This window comes from Candoia aspera, chromosome 1 (genome assembly GCF_035149785.1).
Source record: "Candoia aspera isolate rCanAsp1 chromosome 1, rCanAsp1.hap2, whole genome shotgun sequence".
NCBI lineage: Eukaryota > Metazoa > Chordata > Lepidosauria > Squamata > Boidae > Candoia > Candoia aspera.
The window spans coordinates 306,181,006-306,208,821 of record NC_086153.1 but is presented as its reverse complement, the minus strand read 5'-3'; the positions used below and the strand labels follow the sequence as shown (position 1 = coordinate 306,208,821).

The window sequence follows — 27,816 nt, the reverse complement described above, 5'->3', positions numbered from 1 at the left end:
GTACACAGCAATCAATTGTCAAGAGGTGGCCAGCTTATATTTTCTCCACAAGCTCTTTATATAGGAGGGCTTGGCTATTGTTATGTAGAAATATCCCCACCCTCTAGGAAATTCTAAGAAGGCGCACTTGTCCAGTTTCTTGGCAGGGGGTGCTCTCTAGGAATTCTAGGAAAGTGCAGTTTACCTGATTTCTGAAAGGAGGCGCTCTGTGGTCAGGCCTCGTGCTGTTTGTGGCTTCCTGTTCTCAGTGATGTTCCCGCTGGGCTGTGGCTTTTGTTTACTAGCCTGGAATGTTCACCTTGGAAGGAACCTTTTGTTATTTGATTACGGAGATCTGTTTGGCTGGGGAGGACTGTTTAACCTGGATGGGCTCTGGAAGGAGCAACTTTTTGTTTTACAAGGTCTCTGGATAAGTTTGAAGGGAATCTTGTCTAAACAGTTGGGGTTTCCTGTCACATTTTAATCTCTTGCCTCCTCTTTGTATTGAACCCATTATATTTTGTAACTTTGAATCTTTTCCTTGCTCGAGGGGGAGTGATATGCTAATCTATGGCTCACCTTGAAATGCAGTGCAAGCTGATTCATTTATCCCTGCAATTTTTTTCTAGTTAGAAGATGTTTCTTTTTCTTTTATAAATTTCTTTGTATGAAATCACAACGTGTGTAATTTGATTCTATTCTTAATGAGAAAATGCAAACAAAATTCACCTACAATTGCTGGGAAGGACAAAAAAATGAGCCTGGAAACATACGGGCACATTCAGAAGTGTTTCCTGTTGCGGTCAATGAGGTTAACACCCAATTATGAGTGTCTGTAGGAATGCCTGTAGAAAGTGACCGAGAGTTGGACACGACTGAACGGATAGACCAGACCAGCAGGAATGAGACCTATGAGCGATTTGTATAAAGGGAAACCCGCTAACCCGGAGAAACCGACGGGACCCCTGAGCAAACGTGTATCAGGCTGCCCAATCAGGAATCCTATTCGCGAGAAGCTCCCTTCCCGCCCAGCACCAACCCAGCAGCAGCCTCAGCTATCCCCTCTACCGGAGCTCCCTTCGGCTTGAGATCTCAATTCCCATCATGCAATGCTTCCCCAGGCGGCAGCCTCCATCCCGAGGGATTGCTATCCTGCGCGCTCGGGGGTGGCCTGTGGATGCGTTTTGCTGGGAGGCCAGTGGTCCTAAAGTCCGCCAATCACGCGCCTGCCCCGCCTCTGTTTATTTTTTTTCCTCCCATAAAGCGCCTCTGGCAACCACACGGACCTGGATCTCTGTTTCCCGAAGGAACGAAGGTCGAATCGGGCGGGAGCAGCAACTCCTCGTATCTTCTTCTAGCCGAGGTAAGAGCCCGCTTACGGAGCGTTAAATGTTGCTTGGCGAGAAGAGCACATGAAATTGGTAGGAGGCGGGAATTAGCTTGCAGAAAGACCCCATTTGGGCTGTTTGCCGGCGGGGACAGGGTGGAATTGGGATCGCTTTTCCTGGACTTCATCCCTCCCTCTTAGTAGAATGACTCGACTAAGGCCTCAGGAATTGCTGGGCTGGATCAAGAACTCTTTAAGTATCCAGCCGCTCGCCCTGCCGAAGGTCGCCAGAACGGCAACAGCCATTTCCTGTAGTTGATTTCGGGATCCAGAGGTTCGCAGCCTCTGGTTGTGAATGGGATTGCCCAGCGGTTCTGGCTTCTGCTGCGTCAGGTGTGGAGAATCTATGGCCTGATTGCTTTGATGTAAAATCTGATTTCATAAATAGATGTGATCCCCAGATCTGCAACCCAGGCTATGATGGTCCCCCTCCACTAGCCCCCGTTGCCAAAGCCTCCTTCCTATTTTTGTCAGGGAAGGGCACCTTGCCTTCTCTCAGTGTGGGGTGAGGATGAAGCAGCGTTGAAGTGGATGGTCTGTCTTTCCAGAGCAGCTGTAACATTACATTATAGAAGATACCCTTTCCCAGAATTAAGTATTTCACTAGAATTGTTACCTTCTTTTGCTCTGGGTGGAAGAGTTCCTTCAGGTTCCAAGTTGCAGCTTCCCACTCCATACCTTTGGTAAATCCAGTAAATGAGAATTATTGGACAAAATCTTACTAGAATTGCATTGTTATGAGTATTTAGCATCATACTTGATTTTATAACTTAGCATACTGTAACCAGCATTGGCTTACACAAGACTTAAAACGTTGGTTAGCTCACTAAAATGTGGAGCAATACTGAATTGCACTACCTCTGTGCAGTTGCACCCTAGTGGTTAAATATGCTGGTAACTGATGGATGTATTTCTTTAGAATAGTAATTGTTAAATTGGAGTGACTTAGACCCTTGAAGCAGGTCAAGATGGTAAATATGTATGGCTTCATGCAGTCTCCAGGAGTCAAGCCTGAATCTATGGCACCTAACTAACCTATTAGAAGATCAAAATCTTGCCTAGACATGTCTGAGACTCCTTTAGTGAAATCTAATGACCAGAATACAATTAACAGAAAAAAATAACAAGAGAGATTGTATAGTCAAAAAAGAAATTAATACATAATAATGTTTAAAGTGCATTAAAACTGATGGGAAAAAAGTTATAATCCCAATCTCTTTGGGATTCATCATGGCTGAAATGCAAGATTCCTCAGTAAGCAAGTAAAATTAATATTTGCTTATGAACAGTAAGTTTTAAAAACCAGTTTTCTAAAAGTATTTAAGGGCAGCCCTAAATTTAAGAGCCCTAACTGAGTAGCTGTGTTCACGCAAACCACAAGCTAGTACATTGCATTTTAGACTCACTTGTTATTGAATCCAGGTTGTGTTTAACCCGGTGAACCACCCATAAACCACTTTATGGTTCAGTGTGTTATGGAAACCCAAAAGTTGGGTTAATGAGTTATTTCTATTGTACAGCCTAACTACTGTAATATGTTTCAGTGCTCCAGTTTCTCTAGGTAGATTGTGTACGGCAGTTATGTCACTGGTGAAAATCTGTGTGTGGTTTTCAGTGACGTGTAGGGGGAAAGTACCAACTGATGGTGAAGGGGGAAATGAAAAAAAAATGAAGATCAGTCTCTGGAGGATTCACTTGTATACTTACAGTAAATGCATGTTTCACTTACTGTTACATATTCAGGTACTTCACAACAACATGGGTAGTGTCATGAGTAAGGATGGCGAGCAGGGGGCTCCCATCCAGGCTGTAAAGTGCATGTGTAGTACTGAGGAATTAGGTAGCCATTCAAAGAGACACAGATCGGGCCCGCCTTAGTCTTTGGGGTTTATATGTCTGGGTTTTCCCACGCTTCTTCAGTTTGTTCGGATTTACTGTTATGTAGCAGTAATAAAACACTAGAGACCTATTCCTTGTCTCAGCGTGGTTCCTGGCTGTTAGGACAGGTAGTGTCCCTTCCCTATTGGCAACACCCATGCCTTAAGTAAACTTGGGGCGGGGGGCGCTGTTTTCTTTTCAGATAAACAACTATTTCTGCAGCAAGTATGCTTAAGTCTGCCTGTATGTATTTAAAATAATGTGAAACACCCCCACCCTCAAGATTGGGGTGTTAAACCCTAGAAATGTTGACATAAATTTGGTAATTCATGAGAGACAATGGACTATCTGGTGATTTGCATTTGAAGTGCTCAGAGGCTGGGTATGGTATTGTTCTGTTCTAATCAAGTCTAGATAATGTCACTGGTTAATGCAAGAAAATGAATGTACCTTTTTGAAGTACAAGTAGATAAATATCCATTGTAGCATTATTTCAGCTGACTTGCAAAAATCTTGTTTTTAACTAAGGTTTTTCCTGTTATTAGGAGATACAACTTTTTTTTTTAATAAGTTTGCTTCAAGTTGGGAGATCTTTGGCTCCCTGGTAGAACATGTGGTTTGGCATTTCTAGGTAATGAGATGCAAGTTAATGGAGTGCTGCTGGAGTGCTGATAGTAGATTTAGGACAAGGATAGATAACTTGAAACATTAAAAAAACAACTTGAAAGCTATGTGTAGGCTATGAGATCAGTGAATTATTTGGTTAAACTGGCTCCAGTTGTAATCAGTCAGCCATGGGTGTAGTAGTGGTGTAAGAAAAACTATCTTGAGTCTGCCAGTCAAGAATTTCAACATAATGAAGAGATATTTTCAATGCAGTGTAAAGTCAGGCTATGAGGAGCCCTAGAGGCCTGGAAGAAGGGTGAAGAATGATATATAAGCAATGGAGAACAGATTGTCATTTGGGAAAGCTTATCGTTCCCTGCAGAGCCTGACCGGAAGGGAGTTGGGTGTGTTTGGGGTCCACCTTTAATATGAGACAGGCGTGTATGTGTCTTAACTGGCTTAGCCAGTATCCTAAGTGGGTTGAGTGCATGTATCTAAAACTCTTTGAAGACTCTGATGTTCTCAGAGATCATTGGTGGACAAATCAACAAGAGGATATTAAAACCATGTTCTTTTCCTCTCTTAGATATGTTAATAGATCATTGCTAAAAAAGATGGTGCTACTTATAAAATAGCTTCTTAATCCATCCTTTTAACAGGATGGTTTTAATACTGTTTTTATTTATCAGGAAGTTTCACAAAAGCCTGCAGATCCAAGTTTTTTTAAACAGATATAATTAAGTTCAGAGCTCAACATACTGAGTATAATTACGTGCTCAGAGTTCAACTGCGTATACTGGAACTTTTCATATGACTGAAACACTCCTGTGATTTCCCAGCTTCTCTGCCCAAGGAAAGCCAGCACCATAATGCTTTATGATTCTATGTTGAAACAGGTCAGCTCCCCTGATCTACTGCAGTCTAAGTCAATGTCAGCCCAACAAAGTAGGCCAGACAAAGAAACCAATGCTAGAACTGCTTCCCATAAGGTGGGAGATTTAAAAAGGAATTGCTGCAAAGTTGATAGAAAGCTGAATGAGCAACAGAGCAAGCTTTGGAGAAGCAAACATGCATCTACTCATATGTTGACCTTCATAGTGACAGATAGAACTACACCATCTAGACTTGCCCCAATACCTTCACTCCAACTCCTTTTTTGTTCCTCCCAGAGCTGCTAAAACTTATGCCACTGAAATTCAGTGCCAAATCACCAATTATGTGGTGGCACATAATTCTATTTAAACAGACACAAATATCATTGTATCAAGCCTCCATTAAGCTAAGTGTAACTAGTTTACGAAAAGAAATATCTAATAATTGGGGGATGTCAGCACCATGCTTTCTGCAGCCCTAATTTAGAAGCAAAAAGATTTCCCTGCTCCTGACCATATTTGAATCTTATCGTCCTGATGGTTCACATCCTAGGAGCATCTGCTTTTTCTCACTTCAGTTACTAAAAGCTATAAACACTGAAACATTAGGGCAACATCTATATATCTAAGACCAGCTGGAGCATTGGAAGTATATGCTAGTGTTAAATAGTGATATCTTTAATGACTTGCAGTGCCCTTCCGCCTTATTGCTTTGTATGAAGAGAGAGCCAAAATGAAGGGGAAAAAAGGAAAGTAGTCTGTAGTTAGTATATCATGAGCAGCCTATTTATGTAATAGTAAATACATCAAATCCAGAAGGTTTTTGCTGTGGCTAAATTAAGTTGTCATTGCAGTGTAGTAGACAGCTGATATAGTAATGGTGACTAAAGCACCCCCATGGATCCTACTCCAAGCATTCAAGTATAAATGCAATACAGTAACAAAATAACCTGTCAGCTAATTTCAGGCCCAAGTGGCTGTTTCAACTAAGTCCAAAGTAAATAATATTATTACTTACTGTACTATGGGCTTTGAATCATACTTACACGGGCTTTGTGAAATTCTTTTTACAGGCCTTTTGCTATGGCTTTGTTTCATTGTTTTTTAAAATTCTTGTCTCCTAGTTCCTGCAGGTCTTGAGTAAAGAAAGAAGAGATGGCCTTGAAGGTAGCTATACTGCTGAGCTGTGTGCTAGGAATCAGCACCCTGACCCTGGAGGACCCTGAGGATGGAGGCAAGCATTGGGTTGTCATTGTGGCTGGTTCCAATGGCTGGTATAACTATAGGCACCAGGTAAGAATACTTTGAGTGCCAATTGAATGATAACTGGGTAAACGGAGGGCTTTGTGCTGAATTGAATGGAATTTTTCAGGATTCCCTCTCCCCAGCTAAAAATGTCAGTAGACTACGCTGAGTACGAATGGCTTGTTTGTTGAGGAGTTTAGCCTATACACTGCAGTTTCTTAGTAATACTATCCAGATATATGGTGAAGGTGAAAGGTCCCCTGTGCAAGCACCGAGTCATGTCTGACCCTTTGGGGAGCGCCACTTTTGTGATGTTTTCTTGGCAGACTATGGCAGGGTGGTTTGCCATTGCCTTCCCCAGTTGTCACCTTCCCCAGCAAGCTTGGTACTCGTTTTACCGACCTCGGAAAGATGGAAGACTGGGTCAACCTGAGCCAGCTACCTGAGAATCCAGCTTCCGCTGGGATCGAACTCGGGTCGTGGGGAGAGTTTCAGTTGCAATACTGCCACTTACCACTGGCTCAATTTAGATTTATTGGAACTTCAGATCTCAGAATTCCCAACCCATCTAGAGGTCACCAAATTGGCACCAAATCTTAACATTTAGCAAAGTTTGAGACACTTAAGAGTTTGTGCGTCATCCTTTCTTTGCTGAAGTGCAGAGGCAGAACAGACTACATCCTCTCCTCATTTAGCGACTGCATTCTGTTCCAATTACTTGGTTGTTAAGCAAAATGGTCACTAAGTGAACATGTGACTGAGAGAGATGCTGTGAAGATCACTGGTTGCTGCCATCTCATTCAGATAAAATTCTCTTGTACCGTGTCCTGTGCTTGACTCATTTTTTTTTCCTTTTTTTGCCCGCTCACAGGGCAGAGGGATTCCTTAAACAAGCTATCACTTCCTGAGCTGCTTTTCTGCACAGCGCAGCACTTACCTAAAAAGTGCTAATGACAAATGAAAAGGCTCAGCTTTGTGACCTTAATTAGTTGATTAGAACCCTGCTGCCTGAAACTGACTGGTAGCTTCTGCAGTCCCAGTTCAGTTTGTAAATATTAAGTACAAACAGCTTGAGTCAAAGAGGAACAGAGTAAAATATTAACTTAAGAGGATGGATGGTATTGTGTGGAGGAGGAAGCTTGAGGTAAGAAAAATTTCATAGACAATCACAAGAAGAGAAGTTGCAGCAGAAGGTGTAGAAATAGCCATCTTCAGATCCTGCAGAATTACAGATTTTACCCTTATAAGGGCATGTTTATCTTTAAAAGAATAGTAAGTAAACAGCAGTAACTTTTATTGTGAAATCCTCCTCTTCTTTTTTTGCACCAAAATTGTTTGTCCTCCTTATTGTAACTAGACACTTCTTGACAGAAGATGGAAACTGTGTACTAAATTGCAGCTGGCCAGAATAACCAGAAGTTGCAGAAATGTGCAGTTCTCTTACAGAAGAGTCAGTCACAGCCGAAGGAAACAAAATGATCCTGGTACAGGTAGTCCTCAATTAACAACCACAATTGGGGTCAGAATCTTGGTCATTGAGCGAAGCTGTTGTTAAGCGAGACAGCACATGACTGCTTTGTTCAACGTCTACAATATCAGCACTCCCAGTTGTGGTCGTTATGTGATCCTGCAAGTTGTTAAGCAGACAGAGTCCCAGATAGGGTGGAGGAGATCCTGGGAGGTTCAGCATGGCCGTGTGCAGATGTCTCCCTGCTCAGGAGCTGAGAATCCTGCTGGGGGCTGTTTCAAGAGAAGATTGCAGATGGCAATCACATGATTGCAGGGCACTTGGCAACTGGTCATAAGCGTGAGCAGGTTTCCAAGCACCCATATTGCAATCATGTGGCTGGAGGGGTGGTGCGACGTTTTGTGATGGCCGGAAGTGCTTTACACACCGTAAAGCACCCTTTCCAAGGCCATTGTAATTTCGAACAATTGTTAAGTGAGGACTACCTGTAGAAATTTCAACCCAGCGCTAAGATTATATCCCTTTTCATGACTTAAAACTATGCTCTGTCTTCAGATTTTTTTTCTTCCCTAAGCCTTTGCAGTTTATGATTAACCCTCATCTGTTCTGTGAGATTTCAGAATGTAACGTAGCTAAAATGTCTTATAGATCTTTATCCCACTGTGCTTGCAGTGGAGAAGATGGAAAGGCTAGGATAACATTGAGCTATGCATTTTGTGTGACAAAGTTGTCCCACTATCAGAACATTCATGCACATATACTTTCAGGGTTGGGGGATTAAGAAATGGTGTTCATTCTATGTCTTTCTGAGAAAAACAAATGTATACATTTAAGGAAATACTAATATGCACTATAGTGTGGTGTGTTTCATTTGCAATGAATCTGTCTTGTTAAGCACTTTTGAAAATCATTCAGTATAGTGTCTTGTGAAAGTTAAATGTTGAGTAATATCTGTTCTTTTCTGAACAAGGAAATTAGAGGACTTCATATATTGGATGGCATCCAACAGTAGGAACTTGGAGAATTGTTCTTTTGATCTATTAGTTTTCGTTTCTTGTTTAGAGTAATTTGTCCAGTATTTTTCAAACAGTATAGAGTCCCCCTTTTAGGGGGAGATGGGCAGTGGTAGAAATGTGAATAATAAATAAATAAACAAACATTCACAAAATAAACTTCTTCTCACCACCTTTCCCTGCACTTTATTTGGAATAAGTTAGACTTACTACAATAGAGTTATTGGACCGAAAAAGTCTCAGTTGCTGTGAGCATACAGAGTTTCTTTTGGTGATGACTCATAAGTTCGCAGGTGTTGTCCCTCTCAAGCAGTGACCCACACAGCAAACCACAGAGATTCAGTGAAGTGTGAATGCTGATAAGAATGGTCTCAAAATTGGCCTTTCTGTCTCCAAAAGCTGCTTGTTCTACTCTGCAGTTGCTAGATATGCAAACATTTCAAATTATCAGCAACTGGAAAATTCCAGAATTACACCTGCAGCTTAAATTGTTTTGTGATACACAGGGGCACAGACAATGCTACTGGGATTACGCAGACCTTAAATTCTATTCTGAGTTGAATGTTAATTCACCATAGAGGCATCTAGGATAGAGGCTATACTTATTGGTATATTGTTTTCTGCTACAGAAATTAAGGTTACTATGGTAACAACTTCTGGCCGTTGAAGAGGTCGAATTTAATTGTCCTCAGTTTAGGTGTTAATAGTTGCATTGCCTGAGGGGAAGGCAGCTTGCAGGACTGTTTAGTTTTTAGCCTTGCAGCCTGAGTAAGCTTCCTGCTCTCAGTGTGTGTGAATGCACAAGCCTGTAAATATGTTTTTGTGCTTTCTGTAAATAAATTTATTTTTATAGAAATGCCTGGTGTGTGATTTTTCTGATCTCTCTGGGCCAAATGCTTTCCAACGCTCTGCAACAATACTCACTTCTGGAATTCTGGGAGAAGTGTCCTGAGCATCAACAAAGTAACTGCTGGGATGGGTCAGCTCTTCTGAAATGATGTGAATGCCCATTTTCCTCCCTGTTTTGTTTTGGTCAGTATGCACTTGCTGATGCCACTCACCCATTTTCACACCTGCTCCCTTAGTTATTTCCTTTAGGCTGCACTTTCTCCCTCCCTCCCCACTCTCTCATCCAGGCTGCTACTTTCCCCATTCTCCCATTGCCTTTTACACAGCCTTTTTCATCCCCAGCCCTGTGCCCAATCCTCTTCCACCATGGATTCCTCATTGCATTTCCCACCCATGTTCCATCCATACCATGCAACACTGAACCTTCCTCTCTCCCTCCCTCCTTCTCGAGGGTGGACTTGCCATGAGTCACCCATCATTTTTTCTTTGGAATCTGCTCAGGCCCACATTCATTTCCTCTCTTCTCTGTCCCTCCTCTGCCCTCTCTTAAGGTTTATGCTTTTATGTGATGCTGCCACTTATTATTGGGTTGTGTATTGTGAGGTGAGGACATTCTAATCCCCTTGGCGTTTCTCCTATATGTTTCATCTTCTCTGAATTTTGGAGTTTCTCCAGATATGCCTCTTATTTCTCAGTAACCCCATTTATGGGTACAGCAGAGGGAATAATCACTGAGTTGACAGTTTTAAAAATAGGGATATATACAGGGAATCAAACAGCTTCACAAAAGCAAAAAGCCACAAAACTAAACCATAACACATAAAGAGCACCACAGATATGCACCTATTAGGATGATATAATTGTTTTGCAAGTTGGCTCAGTATATGTGTGGCTCAGAGCCACGTTGAGCTATTATCCTGTCCGTGTTTCTTTTGGAGAGGACCCTTTGTTTGTGATTCAAAGTAAGTCATCGTGTTCCAAGGCTACCTTGTGAAAAACAAGATATTAACTAGAGCAAAATCCATGTAATGTCACAATGTCTTGTCTACTGTTGAAAAACAGCTGGTCAAGAAAACTGTCCTATATCTTTCAGGCTGATGCATGCCATGCTTACCAAATTGTGCATCGGAATGGCATACCAGATGAGCAGATTGTTGTTATGATGTATGATGACATTGCCTATAATGACGAGTAAGTAATAAACATTTAGCAGTGTGTTTTCTCTTTGCAGTAGTGCTGCAAAAGAAGTCACAAGCTTTTTTCTCATAAGCTCTCAAATAATTTCCCAACAGCAACTTTCACTTACTGTTTGAATGAGCCTCATGTTATGCTTTCAGGCACGCTGTACATCCAACTCATTTGGGCTTGTTCAACTGCCTTAACCTCCTATTTTTCACAGGAAACAAATTCCCAGATTGCACCCCACTGAAATGATCCCAATAAATCTGAACAAAGACATAAGGGGAAGAGAAAATACATTTTTTTCCTTAGAATGCAATCGTAAGCCAACTCACAACTCATCTTGGGAATCATAAAACTATGGCTTAGATTGACCATCATTGTTTTAAAGGCATGTTAAAGCAAGCTATAGATTTATTGGGTACATACAGATACACTTAGATATAGTATATGAATTGACACTCATTGGCTGCATGGGAGATATTAAAACTGTCCAGCAACAAAAAAAGCAATAGCTGTGTAGAGCATGTTGTAGCTGGTCCAAGTTGCGACGTTCTATTCTGGGCATTCAGCATCTAACTATTCCATTATCTTATAGCAGTGCTTGGCAATAGGATGCATGGCCAGGGTATCCCTTCCATTTGAAAGCAGCTTCCATCGCCCATAGATTAAATAAATTTGAAACATGGACAGATTTTTGCATGATTTCAGCTTTTTTCCTGAGATCCTGCCTATTAAAAAAAAAAAAAGACTCCCAGCACCCACTGTGTTATACCACCTAAAAATGGTGCCAACCCGTGATCTATAGATAAGGAAAGGATAATATTTTCACAGGGACTGGGTGAGTGGTAAGATAATGAACTGAGGTTGAGAACACCTAAGATTTTGGGATCTTACTACCTCAGCATACAAGGTATGTGCATCTGAATGTCTGGAAACACTGTATTTTTCTTTTTTAAGAAATGTAATCCATAGCTAAAGGCTCATCATCATCATCATCATGAAGTTGGAGGAAAAAGGAAATTAAAGGGAGAAAGTTTGATGGACCAGGATGGGGAAATTGGCTTCCCTGAAGAGAGAGCTAGATTTTTCTCAGTGATTAGAATCCTTCATATTTGGCATAAGACCTGCACTCAAAAGTTTTGCTTTCTATAGCAGTTGATGTTCAGGCTGTGAAATCTCTAGAGACCATGATATTTTATGTATGTATGTATGTAATATTTCCACTCTTTTTCCATTTCCAGGAATCCAACCCAAGGCATTATTATCAATCGACCAAATGGCACAGATGTATACAGAGGAGTAAAAAAGGACTACATAAAAGATGTAAGTGTCTGATTTCCTTTCATGATGATATGGAACAGGAGTGCTTGCTGCTGTAAAAGTAATTCCTTAAGCCCAAATTTTAAAAAATCCAAATAATAAGAGTGCAGACTAGTGCAAAATGCTGTTTCATTTTGGCTCCTAAGCCCAAGCCTCCTGGAAGCCATTTTAATCCTGGATTCCACACTTAGTTTTGTTGCCTCGGGCCACTCAGTTGGCACCTGATAGATCTGCCTACCTTCCCTGTTCTCATAATTCTCTCTTATGGGCTTTTTCTTTAAGATGGGAGTCATATCCTACCTAGGCTAATTCTGTGTACTTATCCCATTGGCTGAGAAACATTGCTGTTGCTTACCTATGCTGGTTGTGGGTTGTTTACAACAGATACAGAATGAAGAGTTCATTGTTGCCGTTTTTCAGCTTTCAATTTGTACCAATCTGTAGGATGTTACACCAGAGAACTTCCTTGCAGTGCTGAGGGGTGATGCTGAAGCAGTAAAGAATAAAGGATCAGGAAAAGTATTACAAAGGTAATAGGAAAAAGAATAGAATAGGTTCCAAAAATAGTTCTTTCAGTCACTCACGCCTTGGTCATCTCCCATATGGACTACTGCAATGTGCTCTACATGGGGCTCCCCTTGAAAAGTATCCGGAAGCTGCAGCGGGTGCAGAATGTGGCGGCACAGGCAGTTATGGGTGCCTCTAGGGCTGCGCATGTGAACACCTCTGCTACGCGAGCTGCATTGGGTGCCGGTGTGCTTCTGGGTCCAATTCAAGGTGTTGGTTATGACCTTTAAAGCCCTTCATGGCATAGGCCCAGGTTAACTGAGGAACTATCTCATCACAATTACATCAGCCCATCACAACTGGTCCAGCAGGAAGGGCATGCTGCGGAACCCGTCCGTTAAAGAATTCCGACTGGCATGGTCGAGGAGAGTCTTTTCTGCTGTTGCCCCTGCCCTGTGGAACATCTTGCCCCCTGAGGTGAGGTCGGCCCCCTCTCTTCTGGTCTTTAGGAAGAGTGTCAAGACCTGGCTCTGCCAACTAGCTTAGGGATCCAAGAGTGGTAGGCAGCCCTGGGGGTGGTTGGTGCTTAAAGGCACACTCTCTGCCTTTTAGTTTCCCTCTTTTATCTTTGTCTATTTTTTGTATTTTTATAATGGTTTTTATAACTTTTATTTGTAAGCTGCCCAGAGTCACTTTTATGGTGAGATGGGCAGTGTATCAATTTAATAAATAAATAAAAAGATTGCTTTGTTGCTAATGTAATTTAACGGAGCCTCAACCTAAATAAGTAATTAGTTCTTTTTTGCTTTGCAGTGGTCCCAAGGATCATGTATTTGTTTACTTCACGGATCATGGTGGCCCTGGAATTCTGGCTTTTCCAAATGATGATGTATGCTTTTCAACAAAATGTCTTTCTATGTGTCTGCAAAAAATCAAAAAGGAGAGGAAGATGGGGGGAGAAATAAAACTCCTCAGTATTTATTTCTTTGGTGCTTTATGAAAGGAAAACCAGTATATCAGCTCCTGTGTTTGACATGGGATCCTTGAAGATACAGTTCTGAATATTTGGGGTGTGTGTGTGATGTATGAATGATAGTTTGAAAGAATGTATGCATATTGACTGAGAATTGTAATGAATTTTACAACCACTATATATTTTAGGTTGACTATAAGGAATAGAATATAAATAATATCTACTTACTTTGATTTCTGAATTGTTATCTTCTAATTTGAGGATATATTGAAGTTAGATAATTTATGAGTTTACTTACAGTGCTTCCAACAACTTGGTTTTAACAAAATGGGCTAAACTGAAAAATCAGCCTTCCTTTTAATCTTTAATACATGGATAATTATGCCAGCATATATCTTATGGCTGTTGTAAGGGTCTCAAATAATTTTGGGAGAGGAATGCTTACTGTGTGTTTCTAATTTCATTTGCTTGATGGCAATGAGAGCTAATTGTGTTTGTTTGTTTTACAGCTCAGTGTGCAAAATCTGAACAAGACTATTAAGTATATGTACCATCATAAAAAATACCAAAAGGTAAAATTCCTGTTTTCCAGATATAAAAATGGCATAGAAAATTGCTTTGTAACTTCAGCTGTAATTCTTACAATAGTTAACGGAAAGGATGACATTATAGAAAGTTAGAAGGTTGTGTTACCAAGTGTGAGGAATGATGCTATAGCAGTAAACTTACAAGCTTCATTATTTTATTGTGATTGACTGTTGACTGCATGAAAATCGTGGTTTTGATATGCCTGGGAATCATACCATATTGTATTTAGAGAAGCTCTTAGTCAGATATGCCAATGTCCACCCACAAACAAGGCTGATACCGGTATAGCTGGAGAATTCCTGAGATTTACAGAAATTCTGAAGTCTTTCAAGAAAGGTTTTGTAAGGTTGGAACCGTGTGGTTGCCTGTATCTGTGTGGTTGTCAGTCCCCTTCTGAGTACAGATGAAAAAGTCAGGCTCTTTGTCTTAACATTTATTCCACTGCAAAATGTTGGAAATTTGTGAAATTCAGTCATATCCTGTGATACAATAAAGTTTAGACTGATAGAGAAGCTGCTTGGAATGTGGCCTTGTTCAAAAGATTATGAGGAAAATGCCAGGGAAATTGATGTTAAATCTGGGATCAGTTCTATGAAGGCTTTCTTTTTGTCAGTACTGTTACTGTCATGAGTAAGGATGGCGAGCAGGGGGCTCCCATCCAGACTGTTAAGCGCATGCGTAGCACTGAGGAATTGGTCAGCCATTCAAAGAGACACAGATTGAGACCTCCTTAACCTTTGGGGTTTATATGTCTGGGTTTTTCCCACGCTTCTTCAGTTTGTTAGGATTCCTGTTAAGTACTAGCAATAAACATTAGAGACCAGTTCCTTGTCTCAGCGTGTTTCCTGGCTGTTAAGACAGTTACTGCCACAGCTCCGGTATGATTAATGACAAGCAGGAATTAATTTGAGGTATAAGAGACTTTTTGAAACTACAACTCACTTTAAAAGAAAGTACAGTGGGAAAAGTTAAAGTCAGTGGTACATAGCTAACTGTCATCTCTTTTGAATGTCCTTTGGAATGTCTTTTGAAACACAGATGCTTGCATTATTTTCTGCTTGAAGTGAATGCACATTTCCAGAGAAAAAGATAAAACGAGCTTCTTTTCTTCAGGTTCTGTTAATCTAGAGACTCCTAAGTAGCACTTAGCTGATGTGTCCTATTTATATTCCACTTCCAGGGTCTTAGAAGCTCATATAATAATCTAATTTGAAATAGAGGTTTTAAAAATAATTATGTTTAAATGTATCACGTTCTGCCTTTAACATGCAAACAAATTGGAAAGCATTTCAACTGCCTTTCTGTCAACATCTTACAAAATTTATCAGAAAGTCTAGACCTGCCTTTGTCAACATATGTGAGAACTACAACTCCCACAGTTCCTAGCCAGGATTCCCAACCACTGGGAGTGCTGAGTAAGAGTTATAATCTCAGCATATCTTGAGGATGCCAGGCTGGGGAAGGCTGGCTTAAAAGGCAATATAATAGAAAAAGTGAATATAGTGAACTAACCACTGCTAAAATATTTCTAATGGAGTCTTCTGTAAATTACAGATGGTCTTTTACATTGAAGCATGTGAATCTGGATCAATGATGGAAAATTTACCTGATAATATCAATGGTAAGTGATCAGTCAGTATTTTGATCTGGAAGCCAACAAGTAACCCTAGGTCTATAGTGAAACCTCAGTTTAATGGTACATTTGAAGGAAAGATTCTCAATGTTTTTGAAATCCAAACTTATGTAATTGAAATTTATGAAATTATAGTAAGATGCAAAATCACACAATTGACATTTTGATGTCATTTGTGCCCATTTATTTATTTCAGTTTGGGTGCCATCTCACTCCAACTGACTTTGGGAGGCTCACAACAATAAGTAATGTAAAAATAGCAGAATACAAAAAATTAACCAAAACAGGTACAAAAATAACTACAGAATAATGACAAGATGGCAATCCAACAACAAAGTAAACATAAGATTACAAACAGGGAAGTCCCACCCACCCTGTCCCAAGGCCTGGGAAAACAGCCAGATTTTCAAGGCCTTCTGGAATGCCATACAGATCTCAGGAGGGACCTCATTCCAGAGGGGAGGTACAGAGAAGGCATGCTTCCTGGGTTCTGAAAGATGACACTCTTCAATTGAGGAGACCCAGAGCATGTCCACTGTGCCAGATTGTACTGGATAGGAAGAAACCATGGGAGACAGGCGGTCCTGCAAATATCCAGGCCCTATGCCATATAGACTTTATAGACCAGCCTTTCTTAACCTTTTGACCCTGGAGGAACCCTTGAAATATTTTCCAGGCCTTGGGGAACCCCTGCACATTCCGGGTCTGTGCCCCTCTGTGGAGGCTTCCCAGGCATTCAGTGCTTTGTGGGGGGCCTGCTTTGCATCGTTCAAATGCCCGGGAAGCCTCCACAATGGGGCACAGAGCAGCTGTGCACTTGAGCTCCCCTTCCCGCAGGGAGGCTGCTGTGCACCCGCTGTGGAGGCTTTCTGGACGTTTGGCACTTCGCTTGGGTGTGGCGCCTTTTTGCCATGCTGCTGGGCTGGCTGAGGTTTCCAGGGGTGGCTATGGGCTCTTTCCCTGGCCTCCCTGCACTCGCCCCACACTGCAGCACCCCAAACCCACGTGTGGCCTGTGCCAGGCCTCCCTCACCCCCCTGAGGCACCTGTAGAAAAGCAGACACACACTGCTGCTGCTGCCCGGGCCAGCCCAGCCACCGGTCTCCTGCGCACACCTTGAAACGCACACCCCTGGCCCACTGCACCTGCTGAAAGAGAGGCACGCTTTAGCAAGAAAAGCCCTGGCGGCGTCTCTCTTTTGCATGTGCTCTCTCTTCACCTGCTGCTCTTTGCTCACTCCTCCGCTAACTTCTTGCTCGCGCCTCAGTCCTCAGCTCCCAATTTGGTTACTTCCCCCTTGCACGTTCATGCACATGATCTGGCAGGCCAGACTATTGTTGGAGGGTTTTTGCGGTGTGGGGGGGTCTCTGCTCCTCGCTGTGACAGCTTATTGCCTGAATTTGAAATTTTTTTTTTGATTAATCAGTTTCTCGCAGAACCCCTAGTGACCTCTGGTGGAACCCTAGGGTTCCGCAGAACCCGGGTTGAGAAACCCTGTTATAGATGATAACCACACCTTGAATTGCACACAGAAGCACTCTGTCAATTAATACAGCTCATGGAACAGAGGGGTCACACGGGCATGCTTGCATCACCACATTTTGGAACAGGTGAAGCTTCCAAGTGGTCTTCAAAGGCAGCCCTATGTAGAGCACCTTGCAGAAATGGAGCCATGAGGTGACAAGGGCATGAGTGACTGTCTGGAGGGCTGACCAACCTAGGAAAGGGCACAACTGATGCATCCAATGGAGCTGTGCTCCATTTATGACATAATTGTCTGGACTGAAAACAATGGACTTGAGTGTTATTTCAAGGGTGAAGTCTGAATCCCCATTTGGTTGGTTGCATCCAAAGTCAGTTAAATGATGATCTGTTAAACCGAAGTTTCATTGTAGTCATTTCAGCAGATAGTATATGTGTTGGCAGTATTATTGAACTACTGTATTAGTTAATTATGGTTTAAAAATAGCGAATCTTGGCTAATTTGCCATCAGCTGGCATTTTGCTCATTTTTTTTTCAGTCTGTGGGATGAGCAGAGCAGCTTTTCTACTAGCATTTTCTACTAGCATTATTGGGGCATCCAATAGTATTTTGTGAACAGAACTCAAAAAAATATTTTATTAGACAGAAATTGCTTGGGTTCTGATAGTGACAAATATTGCCAAGATTCCCAGTATTCCCAGTATTACTATTGTGCTATTCCAAGGTGGTATAAATACTAAATTTTCATTTTTTAAAAAATCGGTTCAGTTGTGCCCAATTCTCAGAGACTACCTGGATAAGTCCCTCCAGTTTTCTTAGCAAGGTTTTTCAAAAGTGGTTTGCCATTGTCTCCTTCCTAGGGCTGAGAGACAGTGACTGGCCCAAGGTCACCCAGCTGGCTTTGTGCCCAGGCAGGACTAGAACTCACAGTCTCCTGGTTTCTAGCCTGATACCTTAACCGCTACATCAAACTGGCTCTCTTTTAAATCTTCATTTATAAATGCACATTTCCACTTCAACAGAACGTGAAGTGAGCTGGATATGCTAGCTCTTGGCCAAAAACCAAATATAGATTCAAAAGACTTTTAAGGAGTAGTTAATATTCTGTTACAGTGCAGCACAATACAGGTAGTCCTGGTTTAGCAACTGCCTCATACAGCGAGCATTCGCAGTTACAACAGTGATGAAAAAGTAACTTTGTGAGCAATCCTTGCATTTATGACCTTGGCAGGTCTGCAAAGCAAAGGAAAGCTTAAGTTTATAAGCAATGTTGCTGTTTCACTTAGTGACTGCTAAGTGAAAATGTAAATTGAGATCCAAGATACCATTCAAGCTGGGACAATTTCTCCTGTGCCCACAACAGGCTGAAATTGCCAGCATACCGTAGAAGTTTCATTACTAATTCCTTATTCAGTCTGTCCTTTTACTTCATCTCATTTAAAGTGGGAAGATTTAATTTTAAGCTTTTAAAAGAACATACATTATGGCTGGAGCAAGTCACCTTAAAATCCAGGTACTACAAATGGCACCGTTGTTCAGATTTTACAAGCGTAACTGACTTCTGTCATGAGCAAGTCAATAGGGCTCTTCCATTTGCTTCACAGTTTATGCCACAACAGCTGCCAACTCTGAGGAATCTTCATATGCATGCTACTTTGATGAAAAGAGAGAAACATACCTTGGGGACTGGTACAGTGTTGGATGGATGGAGGATTCTGATGTGGTAAGTTGCCAGAATCTGGTATTTGCTTGTGCAAGAGCCCTTATTAGGGATTACACTGTGGCGAACAGAAAGATGAAACATAGCTATTTCTCTGCTGTTATAGCATCTGCAAATAGCCAACTAGTGGCCCTTTTCCAGATGATTTGTTCCTGTTGGAGAGGATCACCTGGGGGCCCTTGTGAAAAATATTGGCATCTGGTGGATAAAGTCACTAGGATTTGGTCAGAGTTGGATTTCAAGTAGGTTGGTCCAGTTGAGGTGATAAGGGCAGGGTCTTGCTCAGTTATCTGGGAATAATTTTATTCTTTCTCCTGAAGAAGTGGACAGGATCCTTTGGACTGTTAACCCAATCACCTGTTTGTTAGATCCTTGTCCCTCTTGGTTGGTTAAGGCCACCTGACAGATGACATGAGATTGGGTCCATGCAGTGGTGTCAGCCTTCTTGGGGAAGAGGGAAGTTCTGATGTCCTTGAAAGAGGCATTAGTGTGCCCCATCCTCAAAAGGCCATTGTTAGACCCAGACAACCATCCTGGACAATTTTTGTTTCCTTATTGAGAAGGTGGTTAGGTTGCAGCTGCAGAGGGCCCTGGAGGAAATGGATTATCTAGATCCTGAATCAGTTGGATTCAAGCTGTATAGCACTAAGATGGCATGGTGCTAGCACTGGTTAGTGACCTATGTTGGAGCCAGGGCAGGAATGGTGCAACCTTAATGACCCAGGAAGAACCTGGATTTAAGAAACAGGTGGCCAAACTCACAGTTCAGATGACCTTGTCCATTTAATCAGGAGTCACAGAATCAAACTCAGTTCACCTAACATCCCAAGTCTGTACCCAACTCTGAGTGACTCCAAGTGACTTTATCCAGCAAATAGCAAGAATACTGCTCCCTGTGGCCCTGTAGATGAATCCTGGAATCTGACCCTCCTCACACTAAATGAGTCATGCAGACATAGTAAGGGTGGAGAAATAAAGATGTTTGGCCACTCTTATTGCCATGATGTAGGTCTGAATATGGGCTCTTACTTGTGTTCAGTCCAACAGCTCTTTGTCTTCCTCTTCTGGTGCTTCATCTCCCAGAGCAACTGGGATCAGTGCATAGAGAGAGGCTGCATTGGAGCAATCTGGTTCAAGTCCTCAGCCACTCACCTGTTTCAGGCTGCAGCTAAGGCTAGTAATGTAATCCAGGGCCAGCTCTAGACATTTTGGCGCCCTAGGCAAAGCCATATTCTGGCACCCCCTTTGGTTTGGCTCATCTTCCGATTTTGTTAGGAATTTCAAAAAGGCACCATCTTGTTTCTCTTTTTCTTCAAGGTTTTTTGCTTTACACTTAAGATTTTCAACCCTGGACATTTTTTTTTCTTTTCTCAGACATTTTCACCCTATTTACACAGTAAATAATTTTAATTACATCAGCACCCATTGTTACCATACAGCAATTCTGCAAAATTATATTTAACCCTCGAGCAGGTGCACTAGCTTACAGAGTGCGCCGTTACTGCTTTTCGCTTTTTTACTGTTTTACTGTCTTCAAATTTGGTGCTCCTTAAAATTTGGCACCCCTAGGCTGGTATTTACTCGGCCTTAGCCTAGTGCTGGCCCTGGTGTCATCTAGTGGGATACAGGAAATGTGTCTTCCCCTTTGCAGCACCTGCCTGTTGGAACAGCATCCTCCCCCACCCCCTGATTTGAAATCCCTCTACCCTGCTTGCTTTCAAATGAGCCTTGAAAACTTGGCTCTACCCCTAGGGTTTGGGCTAAAGTGGTTGTTGGGCCCCTTTATGTTGAGAGAGTTTTTATTGTTCCCTCTGGCAACTATCATCTTCCTTGATATTATGTGTTTTTCCCTTTTTTAATCTGTAAGTTGCTCAGTCTCCTAGGAACAGGGGGCCTAGAAACGTGTTTAATAAATAAATAAAAACAGTGCATGAGGGAAGTGTTACGGGTAAATATCATCAGCTTCAGTGTACCTGTGGATACCATCAGTAAAGTGTATTGCAAAAAGGTCTAAAAGAGCCATATTAGTATTAATCACCAGTAGTTGCACATTCCTCACAGTTTTTTTCTGTGTAGAACAAATGATCTATGATGGGTTTTGTGGAAATCTGTTTTGAGCTTCAGGCTCTCTCGCACAATTTGTCACCTGGGAAGTTTTTCAGCATTTTTTTTTTTAAAGACTATCAACTTTTCCAAGTGAGAACCAAAACTTTGGAGGGGAACCACATGTTTGGGTATTTGTACACAGAAGGGCTTAATCACATGGAAGGTTTTTTTTCTTTTTCATCTCTCAGGAAGATTTGAAAAAAGAAACCCTCCACAAGCAGTTTCTCTTAGTAAAGAAGCACACCAACACTAGTCATGTGATGCAATATGGAAACATGGTGAGTACTTAATAGTACCGGAGGGTTGAGACAGACCTCTTTGAAAGTAGCATTCCACCCAGTTCTTCTCCAAAGTACATTTTCAAAACTACATTAGAAGGGGGGGGGAACCTTGGACGTTGCAGTGTTGAGTGCTCTTGTTTACAGCTCCATGCAAGGAATGCAATTTTTAGAATGCCAGCCTTAATATTTGAGTTTTGAAAGATGGAAAGAAAGAAAAAAGAGTGGGGGGGAATCCCTTACGTTCCTTGTGTTTATTATTCTGTTCTTTTTAACCAAAATCTAGCTTTCAGTAGATCAGCTCACCACATTAAGTATGGCACTGACTTCTGTGAAGACAGGGAATGGCCAACCATCTTCCCCAACATACATTTTCCAAATTAAGTTTGTATGTGGGGCAAACTCTGGCATCTTTCCAGTTCTAGAATTGGGAGGATGCTGGGGATTGTTTAGCAGAGGGAACAATGACCCTTACAATTTTGCTGAACTACAACTCTCAGTAACCCCATCTGCAGTGGCACCCAACTTTCCTAGTCATTTTTTCTGGGCCAAAAAGACCAGCAGGGGATATGTTTTACAGTGTGATCCTTATGACCAAGGATCTGCTGGCTTTCTTGGCTGCCACTGAGCCTCCCTAACATAAATGCTGACTGGAGAATTCCAGGAGTTGAAGTCCACACATTTTAAAGTTGCTGAGGTTGAGAAACACTGGCATATTGGAAAACCATAGATTTTCTGTTCTTGCCTTCTGATATCTTGCACATGAGGTCCATCTACATAGTACAGTAACTAGAGTCAATTTCAAATGTTTGAGGGCATCTGTGGAGCTTGTTGAGTGGCCTTGGCAAGTCAGCTTCTATCCATTAACGTAGGAAAAGAGGGGAAAGGAGAGATCTTGTTATCCCTTCAAATAATTTCAGCTTTATCAAATAGTCTCCTAAATATGCTCCAATTTTATTGAAGTGGTTGTCTTTTTCTTTTCTCACTTGCAGTCCATCTCTCATATGAAAGTAATGCAGTTCCAAGGCTCAAAAAAGGCTTCTAGCACCCCTGTTTCATTGCCACCAGTCAGTCACTATGACCTCACACCTAGTCCCGATGTGCCCCTTGCAATTATGAAGCGAAAACTGATGGCCACCAATGACATCTATGAGGCAAAGGCAATTGTAGGAGAGATGAACAGACATCTAGAGGTAAGAATGAAGAATAAAGGCAACATGGGCTTCAGAAGAAATGGAATGCGTTTGTTTCTTTCTTTCTGTGAAAAGGATCTCTGTTAGAACAGAAATACCACATACGCGTAATGCGCTAAGCTAGGAGTGAGCAAGCTGAAGCCATAGGACTTCATACCAGGTCTCTGGAGCCCCTTCTATTGACAGGGATAAAAGATTAGCAGCATGGCTTTCTCAGGTTTTACAGTGGAAAATATATAACATTTGTGGTGCAAGCTTTACAGAAAGGGACCCTGCCCCAAACAGGCAAAGAATACCCTGCTTAGGGCTGTGACACACCTATGCATCTTGGCTCCATCCACTCTGCCCCCCCAACTGCAAAGTATGGCTCCCAACTAGCAGAAAATTGCACACCTTTGTATTAAACCATGGTTTGCTTAATCCTTAGTTATTAATAAACTGCAATCTGTGTGCTGACTTCGCATAATGCATTAAGCCAAAACCAAATAAACTATGTCATGATTTAGCATGATGTTTAATTCATGCTTCTGTTTGCCCAAGGGGGTTAAAATGTACTTTTAAATGCATTGGAGTATTTAGAAAATGCTGCTTCAGTGTTTTATTTGAGGAAAACATGTTGCCTTTGAATTGTGGTGCTAGAAAAAAATAGCTGTGAATACCTTGGACTACAAGAACAAATCATTCAATACTAGCTGGAGTAAAACCAGACTACTCACTGCAAGCACTAGTGATTAAGGTAAAACTTAAATGTTTTGGACACGTAATGCAAAAACAAGAGTCATTGGAGAAAACCCCGAAGCCTGGAAAAATCAAAAGCAATTAAAAAAGAGGAAGACAGCAGACAAGTTGGCTAGATACCGCTACTGATGACACAAGCAGGCGTTTACAAGAATTCAAAGAAGTAGTCGAGTCAGGAACCATCTATTTTGGAGAGCTGTGCTCTCTCTCCCTTGGATTAGGGAAGTGAGAAATGCTGATTTAAAGCTCATCATACTAACCGGGCATAGTGGAAGATCAGCTGGCTAATCGGCCATAGTCCTCCATGCACAGCAAGATGCTAAATCCCACATGCTCTTTTTGTGACAGCATTATACTTTTCTGCTATTTAGAGATTTGATGTCTGGGACCAGAAGCATTACACCTGGATGTTTTATTTTTGCTGTATGAAGTTGGGAAGGATATTTTTAAGAATTTTGTTGTTTATTCGTTCAGTCGCTTCTGACTCTTCGTGACTTCGTGGACCAGCCCACGCCAGAGCTTCCTGTCGGTCGTCAACTCCCCCAGGGACGAGTCCGTCACCTCTAGAATATCATCCATCCACCTTGCCCTTGGTCGGCCCCTCTTCCTTTTGCCTTCCACTCTCCCCAGCATCAGCATCTTCGTCCTGTCTTCTCATTATGTGGCCAAAGTATTTCAGTTTGGCCTTTCATGTCATTCCCTCAAGTGAGCAGTCTGGCTTTATTTCCTGGAGGATGGACTGGTTTGATCTTCTTGCAGTCCAAGGCACTCTCAGATTCTCCTCCAACACCACAGTTCCAAAGCATCGATCTTCCTTCGCTCAGCCTTCCTTATGGTCCAGCTCTCGCAGCCATATGTTACTACGGGGAACACCATTGCTTTAACTATGCGGACCTTTGTTGTCAGTGTGATGTCTCTGCTCTTAACTATTTTATCGAGATTTGTCATTGCTCTTCTTCCAAGGATTTTTAAGAATAGGAATGGTAAACAGCTAGTGAACTAAAAATGGATAAGGTGTATGTGCAGACTTGAAATATCTTTTTCAAAAAAGATACTGGGTCCAGATTTAATCATGTTTAAAAGAACACTCATTGAAAACATTGAGACCTAAATCTTAGTTATGAGTATCTTAAGTCCCATTGACTTAATGGCTTTACCCAAAGTGTAAATTAATTCTTCTAGGAGTGATTGGATAGTATATTGTTGCATCATAACTGTGGATGTATGACCAAAATGTTTACAACCACCTGCATGTATATAACCTCTATCTTGGAAGCTTTGCAGAATTCATAAAGTTCCAAAAAGTTAAAAAGAGATTGCATGAAAGATGAGCATCAGTCAGAGTGAGGAGCAGCATAATACCACTTGAGTGAGATCTTCAGTGTTAAGAATGGCATTGAGCCAAATTTTTGCCTAAAATTTAATCTTGAAAAACCATTATGATGATTGTTTGTAGGCAGGTTGTAGGAAGGAAAATTATTTGTGTGTGAGTACAGATAGTTCTCATTTAGCGACTGACCCATTTAGCAACCATTCACATTTATGATGGTGATGAGAAAATAACTTTGCAACCAGTCCTTGCATTTACGGCCTTTGCAGGTCTGCAAAGCAAAGGAAGGCTGAAGTAAAATTGTGATGTTTCACTTAGTGGCTGCTTCACTTTATGACCAAGTTGCTCCCAATTGTGGCCACTGAACGAGGACTACATTTAGCCTGTTGTTCTTGTTTTTTGAAAGTTGTTTCAGGATTCATTCTTTCCCCCTGGCTTTTCAGGGGATATTGATTCTTGTTATATTTTTGGGATCCTGATAACATCCCTTTCTCTTGCCTTTTTCTCTTTTAGACCAGAGAGATGATTCAGGAGTCTGTGCACAAGATCATATTTTTAATAACAGGCTCTGCAGAGCAAGCAGATCAAATCTTGTCACACAGGATGAACCTCAGAAATTATGACTGCTATGAGTCAGCAGTGAATCACTTTAAAAAACATTGCTTTAACTGGCACAATCCTTTGGTAAGTTAACTCAAGATGTGGGGTAGATAGTGGGGACTGGTACTGATCTTACTTGGGCTATGTAAAATTGGGAGCCTGGTCTATATGTATTAGAGGGAAAGCTGCAGTTTGGTTATTTGGTTGACCAGGATGTGAATATTTGCATTTTTGTATTTCCACTTGAGCAAAGTGTAAAGCAAGAAGTAAATCTTATGATCTTAATAGACTTATCTGAAATTGTCAAGGGTACCTTGCTTTTAATTAAGATAGCATTGCAGCTGCCTTGGGAAAGTAGAGTATTTTGTATCCTATTCTAAGATATGTTGGGCATACTGTTTCTGAGACGCAGTTTCTTGCATCCTTGACCATTGGCCAAGTTGATTGGGGCTGCTGGAAGTTATAGCTCCTTCCAGTCTGAAGGATCAAGATTCCCCATTCCTGGTTTGATCAAACTTCTTAGCATTCGTTTTTTAATTGCTTTGAAGTACATCTTGTTCAACAGAAGAAAAAAATTACTGAAATCATCCATTATGAAAGAAATGTTAGTTATGGTGTGTGCCCACTTTATGGTAAGAAATTGGGTTGTCTGCTGGATCAATCATGCCCATAATAAATTTGCCAGTGGTCTCTCATGGCTCTGTCACCTCAGATCTGGACTATTGCAGTTTGCTCTGTATGAGCTGTCCTTGAAGATAATTCAAAAGTGTCAGATGATCCAGCATGGGATTGTCCACTTTGTTATGGATGCACCAAACCATGTAAAAAACCTTGTACAAAACCCTACTAAGGGAGTTGTACTGGCTGCCAGCTAGCTTCTGGGTACAACTGAAGGTGCTGGTTGTCACTTATAAAACCCCACATGGCTGAGGCACATATCACTGAGACCACCTCCCTAGGTTGATTCTGCCCACCTGAGGCAGTCAGAGAAAAAGGGCTTGTTGAGGATTCCACTGCTAAGGGAATGCCATCTGCAGAGACCCACTGCTGAATCTTTTCAGTGATGGAACAGCGTATCCCCTGTTATTTGGGCCATCCATTTCTTCTTTAACTTCTGAAGAGCTGTAACAACACAGTTCTTGAGGAGATGAAGATGAGTATTCTCCCTCAAATGATGGTATATCAGGTTGGCTACAGTTAATTGTAACAGTTTTGCTTTTGGTTTTAATGCTGTTATGTTGGTTTGCTGTGAGTTTATCAGAGCTTTCAAAAACTGAGCAACTTAAGTAAACAAATCCAGCGAAAAGGAATAGGATTAATAAAATCTAGGAAAATTCCTTAAACCTGCAGATTGAGTGATGAAAGGTAATTTCTCTTGTTTGTTTCCATTTTCAGTATGAGTATGCTCTGAGACAGTTGTATGCCTTGGTCAATGTCTGTGAAACAGAGTATCCCATTGACAGGTAGGAATACATGTGTATATGTGTTAAGCAGAAAATTCACTCTGTCTGTTGATCTGCAGATGGGCAACCTTTTGCAATCAAAGGCCACTTAAAAAGAAGGCCTGAAGGCAACAGAGGATATAGGAGTGACATTCCTGGACAGAATTTTCCTCCTCCTCTTGTGACTCTAAACGTTTTTTGTTTTTTTTAATAATTTGCTTTCAGATTTTTGTAATGTAATCCCAGTGAGATTTCACTGCCACAAAATGGGGAGACACGTGTGGTCCATGTATTGTCCAGTCCTTGTCTACTGGCTAGCTCCTGGTAACTTTTACAAGTAGACATTTTTTAATCTATGCTCTGTGAAAATGTGCTTTAATGGTTGGTGTTTTATAAAATCCTGATGTATAAAACATTAGTCCAGTGAAGATTTTAATAATTCACAGTTGTTTCCTCTTGCAGAATACAGTCGGCCATGGATCAAGTGTGCCTTGGATAATAAATATCCCCTCCAATAAAATCTACCTCCTTTCAATCAAGTAATCAATAACCATGAAATTAATGTGGAATAATCAATAAGGGATTAAGACAAAGCAAAGTAAGGTCATTTACATGCATCTGTTACAAAGCAGCAAGCCTATGGCAAAAGCTTTTTAAAATAACGACTGGGTCCTGCACTCTAAAGCCTTTACCCTATGCAGTGTCGTGATCCAACCCAGGTCTGTGTTTTACTCCAGGAGCAGCAGCTGAAGTTCCCTGGCATTAGCAAGTTCCTCAGAGCCATGTGGATTCCTCTGTGTCAGCCTGGGATATTTTTATTTGTAATACTTTACAAGTGGTAGGCTGACTTGTGGAAGTGGTTCTTTTGAATTGAAATGTGTTTAGTTTTAATCCTTTCACAGAGGCTTTGGGCGTCTCAACCATTTGCAGATGGCCCAACAGATTTCACAAAATTGCTGTTTGTGAATGTAATATTTTTGATTTTCATAATGGAAGTCAGTGCTTTCAGGACTTGAAGGATGCATTATTAATTGAAAGGTTTAGATTGCATGGCTCAAGAACAAAAAGCCATCATTTCCCACCTCCCACCCCATTAAAGCTGGGAGAAAAATACCACTTTGCTTTAACATGATCCAGCTTCATCAAGGAACAAATCAAGGGTTCCAAGTTCATGAGCGATGGAAGAATTATTTTGCAGCTTCTCCTGAAAGAGAATATATAATCCGTTTGTTTCCACGTCTGATGTATGTTTACACAAGTTGGTAGGAGATGTTGCAGTATTTAGGGCAATCTTTGAATTAAAAAAGTTGATAAACCACTTGTGTGCTTCTCTAGTTTTCAGTGTTTAAATGGATGATGTGTTACTGCATGAAAATTTGTGCCTTTAATGTGTTTATTTAAGCTTCTTTTACCTGAGGCACTTGAAC

The 27,816-nt window shown here is 41.4% G+C and overlaps 1 protein-coding gene across 1 annotated transcript; it reads left to right on the top strand.

The window, feature by feature from the left end:
- The first annotated feature begins 1,267 nt into the window (after positions 1 to 1,267).
- LGMN (legumain) lies at positions 1,268 to 27,707 on the top strand. Its single transcript, XM_063290253.1, has 14 exons — positions 1,268 to 1,342; positions 5,847 to 6,015; positions 10,391 to 10,488; positions 11,721 to 11,802; positions 12,244 to 12,329; positions 13,120 to 13,195; positions 13,789 to 13,851; positions 15,422 to 15,488; positions 18,587 to 18,705; positions 20,997 to 21,086; positions 22,079 to 22,279; positions 24,861 to 25,031; positions 26,343 to 26,410; positions 26,852 to 27,707. Exons 2-14 carry the CDS (start codon positions 5,878 to 5,880, stop codon positions 26,886 to 26,888), a joined length of 1,296 nt encoding a protein of 431 aa, XP_063146323.1. The 5' UTR covers positions 1,268 to 1,342; positions 5,847 to 5,877; the 3' UTR covers positions 26,889 to 27,707.
- The last annotated feature ends 109 nt before the right edge of the window (positions 27,708 to 27,816 follow it).

Bases quoted from the DNA above. Each gene is read 5' to 3' on its own strand.
- LGMN (XM_063290253.1), top strand. From the start codon at position 5,878: ATGGCCTTGAAGGTAGCTATACTGCTGAGCTGTGTGCTAGGAATCAGC. The intron at 22,280-24,860 runs GTAAGAATGAAG...TTTCTCTTTTAG, and splicing joins AGATGAACAGACATCTAGAG to ACCAGAGAGATGATTCAGGA. The intron at 26,411-26,851 runs GTAGGAATACAT...TTCCTCTTGCAG, and splicing joins ACAGAGTATCCCATTGACAG to AATACAGTCGGCCATGGATC.